Below are 9,614 nucleotides of genomic sequence, written 5' to 3'. Positions count from 1 at the left end.
CGTGCAAATTCTCGGTGCGCTTTATGTTGGCTTCATTGAGTGTCCAAACTACTGTCATCATAATGCCCCGTGTGCAGCCGTTTTCTTAAGTCTGGCAATTTGTTTTCCTGTTGAATGTAGCTCATAAAAGTGTTACAAGTGTAATTTAGGACATCTTCCAAGGCGCTTCGTCGTGCACGACTAGCGGTACACTCCCGGTACAGACCAGAGGCAGCGATCAGTCCAGCACACGCATTAGCATAGGAACGTTTCACTTGTCGTCGTCGTCTTCCCTAAGCGCCAGCCGCCGATGGTTCGGGAGCCGAAGACGTTTCTTACAACTTCCCCCCGGCGAAAAGGCGCCATCCTGGCGGCCTAGAGTGATGTGTCAACGGCGGGGTAGTAGTACGGTTTGAGTGTGGTCCGTGTGGACAAGTTCATGGCCTCGGCGGCGATGGTCAGTGGACGGAGCAAGGGGTTCGATGAGGTAATTGACAAGGAAGGTCAGCTTAAGAATGCGGTAGGGGCCCTGGTACTTGCTGAGAAGTTTGGAGGAAAGGCCAGGACTTGAGGACGGCACCCATAGCCAGACCAAGGGGTCAGGAAGATAAGTGGGAAGAAGTGCAGAGGGATCACGGGTGCTTTTCTGCTGCTGCTGCAGGGCGTCTGAAGTGAAAGACTGGGTAAGCTGGCGGCATTCTTCGGCATAAGTGGCGGCTTGAGAAAGAGTCGTAAATTCAGAAGCATTAGGGCGGTATGGGAGAATGGTGTTCATTTTCCCATACCGCCGCTGAATTGTTTATTAATTATGAAGTAATTCGTGTAAATAATTTTCTTGAGTACCGCCTATTATACTATCTCAAATTTTCTTCACCATCAATATGTAATTTTTTGCCTAATATCGCAATGTTAAAGCCCATAGAAAAGTATGTTCAAATCCGATCAACTGCAAAATGGACACTGCCACGCGCTAGAACTAATTATGGTAAACAAGCACTTAATTTTCTTATACCTAATGTTCTAAACAGCTACGAATCTAACCAGCTTAGCATGTAGAACCTCCGACCGCATGATTTAAAAGTGGACTTCGTAAATAATATTCTATAACTTCCTTTCATGTATTGTAGTTTGTGTATGTATCGGTGTCCTTTTATCATTTGTCATCAACCCAGCAGTGTGTATAACTTTCAAATGCATTTGTTCAGTTTTAATTGTTTTTTATAGTTTCAAACTACATCCCTGTGTAGCAATCCTTTCAATCGTAAATATTATAAATTCTTTCTATAGTGTGCTCGTATGCGACCTGCCACCGTTGTATGTATGTGTTTATCTTCTTTATTATTTTGCAATGGCTCTTAGATGAGCCACAGGCATTTTCAAGCTATTTTCTTTAGCTTTTGGCCTGTGGCTCATTCTAAAGAATGTGCACATTTGTGAAATAAAGTTTGGATTCAATTCAATTCAATTCAATTCAATTGTGCAAGAAGGCTCACGGCCGTACAGGTGAAAGTATGGAGAGAATCCGGTGGTGGCTAGAGCAGTGAAGTTATAAGCATAAGTGACGAAAGGTAGAAGACCGTCCCAGTTGCAGTCATCGGAAGCTACATACATGGCCAGCATGTCGCCAAGGGTGCGGTTAAAACGCTCAACCATGCCATTTGCCTGTGCATGGTAGGCGGAGGTGCTGCGGTGAAAGATGTTGCATTCCTGAAGGAGAGCTTCTACATCTTCAGATAGAAAGGCCGGACCTCTTATCACTCAGCAACTCTGTGGGAGCACCATGGCGAAGAACGATGCAATGCAGGATGAAGGACGCAATGCCGTGGGCGGTACCAGATGGTAAAGGCGACGCTTCGGCGTAGCGGGTAAGATGATCGATGGCAGCAATGATCCAGAGGTTGCCAGCTGATGTGCTGGGAAGAGGGCCGTAGAGGTCAGTGCCAACACGCTCGAAGGGCTGCACTGGACAGTATAGCGGTACTTCCCTCCAAATGTATTACGCAGTTTGTATTTTTCATTTATTCATTGTCACTTGAGCTATTGCACTGAATCATGGGGCAGTGTGGGCACGGGAACGTTGCAAGAAGCATGGTTCCTGATTTCCGCTTTACTCCGATGCAGGTTACGCTGACGCTCTTCTTCACCTGGCTGATACCGGAATCGCGATCTCCCTCATGCCCTTCAGCTCAGATGCTACCTACGCCACTGCCTGACAGTGGCCCCGTCAACATATCTTTCAGCCCTGCGCACCCGGTGGAATCACTCGCCTTCGGCCATTCAACCCCACCGACAACTGCATCATCGCCCGCAAGGAATTTAAGCTGCGGCCTCTCCGTCCTCGGATTCAGTGGGCACGGGAACGTTGCAAGAAGCATGGCTCCTGATTTCCGCTTTGCTCCGATGCAGGTGTGTACATTTTCCTTGTACGCTAAAAAGAGCGACGACATCTGCTTGCTGCTGTTCCCGTGCCCAGGGGTGCTGTGTGAAACTGTGTGTGATTGCTTCTCTATGGCGTTTCTACTCTTGTGTTCCGGTGACATAGAAACGAACCCCGGCTCCACCACACGATCTGGATCCCTATCAAAAATTGAATCGCTCCCTGAAGACCCTGCAGAACAGATGACCGTAATTTTTCAACTGCTCAAAGATGTTCACGCCCGCTAATTACAAAGTTCGAAGGCACAAACTGAGCTGACAGCAGATATTAAATCCATTAAGGCTGGGCAGAAAAGCATCGAAACAAAAATAACTAATGTTCAGAAGCGTTTAGATGAACTGGAAGAGAAAGGGAAAGTTCTTGACACCTTCAGCCATGAGTTTGCAGGCATGCAAGAATCTATCGAAAGCTTAACTTCACAAAATCGCTTCTTACAAAAACGCCTAGATGATATGGAGGACAGATCACGCCGAGATAATTTGATTTTTCATGGACTGACAGATTCATCGGAAACTTGGCAAGAAACAGAAAGCACACTGACCAATGCACTAACGAAGGTGCTTGACTCGTTACGAAACGACCCATTTCAGCGTGTTCAACGTTTAGGCATCTTTTCCGCTAACAAATGCAGACCCATCATGGCCAAATTTACCAGCTACAAAGTGAAAGAGTTAATCCTATCTCATTGTAATGATTTCAAGGAGCACAAAATATCAATAAGCGAAGATTTTTCACCCGCTACTCGAACTGCGAGACGGAAACTAACCGAATTTGGAATCGGCTATCCGGGATCACCCAAATTTCGCCTTCGCTACAATAAGCTACTCATACGCGGCAAATGCTTCATGTACAATCCATCCAACGACACAATTGATGAAATCGAGCTGTCATCCGAACACGTGCCCCAAGGATCAGACGCTTCGCCACTTGTTGCGTCCTAGGGGCGCGAGAGGGGCAGTGGTCATTCATTACCATCTGATGTTACGATTCTGTACAATAACATCAGACGTATCTTGAACAAGAAAAAACCTCTTTCATCGGCGATCGACACCTGTTCTGCGCATATCATCGCACTTACTGAAACTTGGCTATCACATCAAATCCACGATAACGAAATCTTTCCAACGCACACCGCTTCACAATATATCGCAATGGCCGAACTATTCAGCGGGGAGGCGGCGTACTCCTTGCTATTTCGAATGACATACCGTCATCATGCATCTACACTAATAGCGTCTTGGAAACTGTATGGGCATCAGTTACTCTACACCATCAGAAAATAATATTCGGCGTATGCTATCGCCCTTCTTCTTTGCGCTCGTTTATTAACGAGCTTCACGACGAACTTAACATAATACACACCAGATTTCCATCGGCTTCCTTGTTTTTACTAGGTGATTTTAACTTTCCCAATATTTCTTGGGATACCCAGCCTCCCACTCTTTCTCAATTTTCATCCGATGCCAATGATTTTCTAGATCTATGCTCCGTTTTTTCATTTACCCAATTAGTCACTAATGCTACCAGAATCTCTGTCAACACTGCCAACACTTTAGATTTGATCCTAACCAATCGAGCCGACTTTGCTTCCCCCATCACCTATTTACGTAATATAAGCGATCACTCTTTGCTTGTTTTCATCATTAACGCTGCCTGTCCTAAACCTGCAAGAAAGAAAAAGACCATACTAGATTATATTAGAGCAGACTTCGATGCCATTAAAAATGAATTATCAGTGTTTTCTAAAAACTTCCTGAAAAACTTTGATGATCGCTCTGTGCAAACTAACTGGGATATGTTCACGGCCAAAGTTCACGAACTAATTCAGAAATATATTCCAAGACGCACCATCACTTCTAATCCTCAGGCCCCATGGTACACCGCCCATATAAGATGCCTATCTTACAGAAAAAAGCGCCGATATCGTATAGCTAGGCTATCACCGTGTAACAAACACTGGGACGCATACAAGACTGCCGCTGATGCCTATACAACTGCACTTAAGCAAGCAAAAGATAACTTCCTTTCTAACACGTAACCATCCATGCTATCTACCAACATTAAAAAATTTTGGCGCGTCATCAAACCACATACCGAAGAATCTATTAACTTAACTGACGTGTCAGGGGACCCTATTCCGGCTCATTTATGCGCATCAGAACTTAACGAAACCCTTATTCAGAACTTCTCGCGCACATCAAACACCACACATCCCGTTCCACTCCGGTATAATTACTCTTCTATGCCTTAAATTTTCATCGATACATCTGGCGTTGCTAAACTTATTGATGCCCTAAAACTTCATTCATCGCCCGGTTTTGACTGCATTCATGCTAAATTTAAAAAAAATACAATTGCCTCTAGCTCCTTAATACTAACAAAGATTTTTCAGCAGACTCGATAATTTCATTCTATCAACACAATGGAAAGTCGGGAAGGTGGTTCCATTATTCAAATCAGGAAATCGAACCTCCCCTACAAATTATCGCCCCATCTCGATTACTAGTACTTGTTACAAACTATTAGAACACGTCATTTTCACTAACCTTGTGAACTTTCTCTAGTCTAATTCCGTTTTTACACCCGCACAGCACGGCTTTCGGAAGTCATTCTCTTGCGAAACCCAACTTGCCAGCTTCACTATCAAACTTCATCATATTTTAGATCGCGGATCAGAAGCTGACTGCATTTTCCTTGTTTATTCTAAGGCATTCGACAAGGTATGTCACCGCTTATTATTTTTAAAGCTAACCCAACTGAATATCGACTACAGCGTTCTGAAATGGATTGAATACTTTCTTTTTAACCGATCGCAGTTCGTTTCCGCTAATAATTTTAACTCACCTTTCAGCGAACTTTACTCGGGCGTGCCACAAGGCTCCGTGCTCGGACCCCTTTTATTTCTTATTTACATCAACGACCTCCCTTCCATTGTATCATCTAACATTCTTTTGTTTGCTGACGACTGTGTTCTTTTCCGCGAAATAAAATCCCCCGACGACGCTAACCTTCTTCAGCGTGATCTCTCTAACATTTCTCTTTGGTGTAATGAATGGCTTGTGGAACTTAACACTAATAAGTGCAAAATTATGCGAATATCAAGAAGTGCGAACGCTCCGCCTGTGTACTACCTAAATAACGTTCGCTTAGAGGCGGTTACTTCATATAAATACCTGGGTGTTCATATTTCTGCTGACCTTAACTGGAAGCGCCATATTGAGTACATTGCTAATAAAGCTAACCGCATGTTGGGCTATGTGCGCCGTAACTTTTCCAAAACTCCGTCTTCCTTGAAATTATTGCTTTATAAAACACTAATTCGTCCTAATCTGGAATACGCCGCCGCCATATGGGATCCCCATCATGAAAAACTGATAACTTTGCTTGAGCTAGTTCCAAATAACGCTGCTCGTTTTATCCTGTCCAACTTTAGCCGTACCGCAAGTGCAACAAGCATGAAAGCTAATCTTTTGTTGCCTCTTTTAGCATCCCGCCGGCAGACAATTCGTTTGAGCTTCTTTCATAAACTATACCATCATCCCATGCTACATGATGCCCTCATTTCCTCCCACAGATACGTGTCAAACAGCATTGATCATCATCACAAAGGTGGCATTGAAACGTGTAACACTGTAACTGCATTTCAGTCTTTCTTGCCTGGTACATCACGCGAATGGAAGCGCCTTCCCGCAGACATCGCCGACATAAGTGATAACCAGCATTTTCGTTTTGCACTAGCTAACATTGTATAACAGGAATATGATACTTTGTTTTGTATCATGCATTGCATCTGTTTATGTATCTTCATGTTTTGTAACCACTCCCCTCTTTAATGCCTTTGGCCTTGAGGGTTCAATAAATGAAATGAAATGAAATACGTATTCGACGTAACTCATGCCACTACAACGTTTACAAAAGCGAGCACTAAGGATAATAACTTTTTCTGCACTAAACCTTCCGAGCAACATCCTCTTTGAAGAACTTCGCGCACTAAAATTTTCAGCTCTGCGTGACTATAAAATCTCCGTTCTAGTAAATAGTATCATGACAACTAACTCTCCACTTCCATTGAGCTTGTTCACTTTCCAGTACGCAACACAAGACATGCGGCCAACGGTAACTTTAACCTACCAATCCATAAGAATACATACAGTCAGAGATTATTCGAATCTGTTGGGACGAAGGTCTGGAATACATTGCCGATAGAACTAAAGCTTGCGAGAAATTTTAAACTTTCTTCGAAGTTGTTTTTTTTTTGCACAATGAAGTAATGATGTGATTTCGCTACTTTCATTGAATGTTTGTATTTTGTTGAATGCTTTCTGTGTATTTTGTCGAAATATCAGTTTGCATTTTCCTCATGCGTTTGTCCAAATGCTTTGTTCTTTATTTTTCGATATAAGACCGGACAATTTCCTTATTTTTGTTCACTGTTTTGAGTTGAAAAATTATTCACATATTTCCTATGAGGTTGGCCAAATATGCTGTTTTGTATTGGACCAGGTACTAGTCATGTAGGCTATCGGTCCAAATAGTTTGTACAAAGTTTCCTTGGATAATCAAATAAAGAGTCTTTGATCGATCGATTGATTGATTGATTGATTGATTGATTGATTGATTGATTGATTGATTGATTGATTGATTGATTGATTGATTGATTGAAAGGAGCGGCGGGTCGGCGAGGTGGTTCTTTTCGGCGCTGGCATGCGGTGCAGGACTGAGCGAACTGGAGAATATAAAAGTACACAAGGCTGTTCTCTTATTCGTCCATACAGAATAGCGGTCACCGGTGCCGTGTTTGTCGTGTTCTTTTTTCTCCTGGTGGCCGTTGCTAGCGTAACAATCATCTATTGGTACAGAGGCTGTGATCCAGTGCTGAGTGGAGCCGTTGGCAGCTATGGCGAGGTGAGGTGCACAAAGGTGCGCCTGCAGCTTAGCCTATAGTATCAATTGTAGTGACACGCGTTGTCGGAGGCAAGCAGGTAAGAGCGTAGGCAACTGCACTTACAATGGCAAAAAAAAAATGTTTATTTCTGCTAAATTTCCGCTTTTAAGAACGAAATCCCAGTGGCGGCAAAAGCGACACAATGACTCGTTCAACCGTGCTCTGTAAAAACGACTGAGAACTTTCGCTATAGGGCGCCGAAAACACCCAAGCCACTTTTTGAGGTTAAACAATGTCAGAGTAGAATTGAATTATATATTAATTTTTATTCAGTTATAAAACCATACCGTCAACAGACATTAAAATCGGCGAGGATATTACAGAAGAAAATAGAGATCACATAACGAGTGCCAGCTACATAACTGGCGAGCATCAAAGCAAGAGCCAATGATAAAACAAAAAAGCTAATAAAGCAGTCAGAAAAGCATACATATAGCCTGAAAACTGAAAAGTGGTCATTGCGACGTGGAGAACAATATGATACAAATATTGGCTTTGTTTGAAGGTGCAGTGAAGTGTTTTAGCGATATGAACGAATTCCGCGGAGCAAAAGGAAGTGATAAACACGGTGTCAGCGCCGAAATGCAAGGAGCATTCAAAACAAAAATTCAGGAATAAGCTCGGCAATATTCGTCACCATTACCTCTTTCGGCGCCGATATAGGCAAATTCATCCCCAGGGAGCACGTTCTAAATCCATATTTTAGCCGCGTATAGCGACTCGGGCTATGAGAAATGCCGTTGAGAAGGGCTCCGGAAATTTCGACCACCTGGGATTCTTTAACGTGCACTGACATCGCACAGTACACGGGCCTCTACTTCTCTCATATAGAGCGCTTACCAGAAACAGCAAGTAAAGATTGCATCTTACGTGTAGTGTTATTGGAGATATTAAAATATGGTTACTTCTTGGGCGAAACTATTTTTTCAGAAATCCGTTTTATAAGAGCGGTCTCTCTGTTCACCGCACTGGCTCTGGTTGCTAGCAGAACTTGTCACCAATCACACATTTTCACACCTGTATAATTTGTTTTAAAGGAGCAAGTTATACTGCAAACTCTCGTTTTGGAGAACTTTTCCATGTAATAAATGTATAGATATATTCTTGGACGCCACCTTTCACTTCCTGAGTGCGCTAGAAATTCACGGCGGTTACACCTGTGCGAGTGCGCAAGGCAGTTCCAGCTTGTGGTTTCGCAATTGCTGCGACTGCTTGTTATGTTTTAGCTTCATTCCTTAGTGCGGTGATTGTGACGGACGCCATTCCCACTCCCAGACAGATGACAGCGACGGCACAGTCACAGTTCGCTTGCGTTGCTTTCATTTCTGCCGGTCCCAAGGCCACCAGATGTCAAGCGTTGAAATGGTGGCCCTGGTCTGATTCGCGCTGTTGATATTAACACGTCGCGTGACGCGCATGCGCTCTGCCACGCCGTCGTTCATCCATGAGACAGGCGCGACTTGCACGTCGCTTGGAGGCTGCTGGCGGCGCACGCACCCCGTTTTGGTCGAAGAGCGCGGTGCCGCCTAGGCCTCGCTGCACGACCTACGAGCCTCCTGCATGTTTCCACATAAACGAGACGGCGCCGCGGTCACTAGCGCGCTCGCGGTAGGCTAAAAGCGAAGCGAGCGGCCTGCTGGGGAAGTCTTGGGTGCGGGGTTTGGAGACTTTGAGGCGCGTTCTTGGTTCCTGCGGATTAGAAGAGAGGTTGGAGATGCCAAGTCAGTATTTGGCTCGAGGTACACAGCGTATGGATTCTGAGCAATAATTCCGCACCCTCTATTGTGCGTGTATGTGGTTGGTGGTAAGTCGAAAGCGTCTTGCTGCCGTTTCTGTCTACGCTAGCAGTTGAAGAAAATCACTCGTATGTGATATTGTGCACTTGCCGGGATAAGCTTACTTCGAGGCAATAGACAGAACTGGCACTGTACTCGTCTTAACAGATTTTCGCTTGCCGTCTGTCGGCACACCTAACTTCCGTGCATGCCTTTCCAGCCAACTCTGTGTTCTTTTTTTTCAGATGGTGCCTTATTACAGCACAGAAAGCCTTTCAGGTGCTGCAGTATTGAGTGGACTGTTTTTGGCAGGACTTTTTGGCACTACCACAAGGTTAGAGGTAGTATACTCATTTCTCTTGTGGCAGCAGAACACGCGTTTGCCGAAGTAGATACAAAATTCCAACGGTTAGGGTGGGAGCTGACTTCCATCGCTTTGCATGAGTTGTTTCACTTTTGTATATCAAGGCCATCTCTT

The 9,614-nt window shown here is 44.3% G+C and overlaps 1 protein-coding gene across 1 annotated transcript; it reads left to right on the top strand.

Annotated features, from left to right (window-relative positions):
- Positions 1-1,759: 1,759 nt before the first annotated feature.
- LOC149356656 (uncharacterized) lies at positions 1,760-2,669 on the top strand. The gene is made up of 3 exons (XM_089576401.1): positions 1,760-1,801; positions 2,101-2,578; positions 2,617-2,669. The coding sequence occupies exons 1-3, from the start codon at positions 1,760-1,762 to the stop codon at positions 2,667-2,669; spliced, it is 573 nt and encodes a 190-aa protein (XP_089432527.1).
- Positions 2,670-9,614: the final 6,945 nt, after the last annotated feature.

Source organism: Amblyomma mixtum, chromosome 3 (assembly GCF_055824585.1).
Source record: "Amblyomma mixtum isolate Tamu chromosome 3, ASM5582458v1, whole genome shotgun sequence".
Lineage (NCBI taxonomy): Eukaryota > Metazoa > Arthropoda > Arachnida > Ixodida > Ixodidae > Amblyomma > Amblyomma mixtum.
This window is presented reverse-complemented; position numbering and strand designations above follow the sequence as displayed.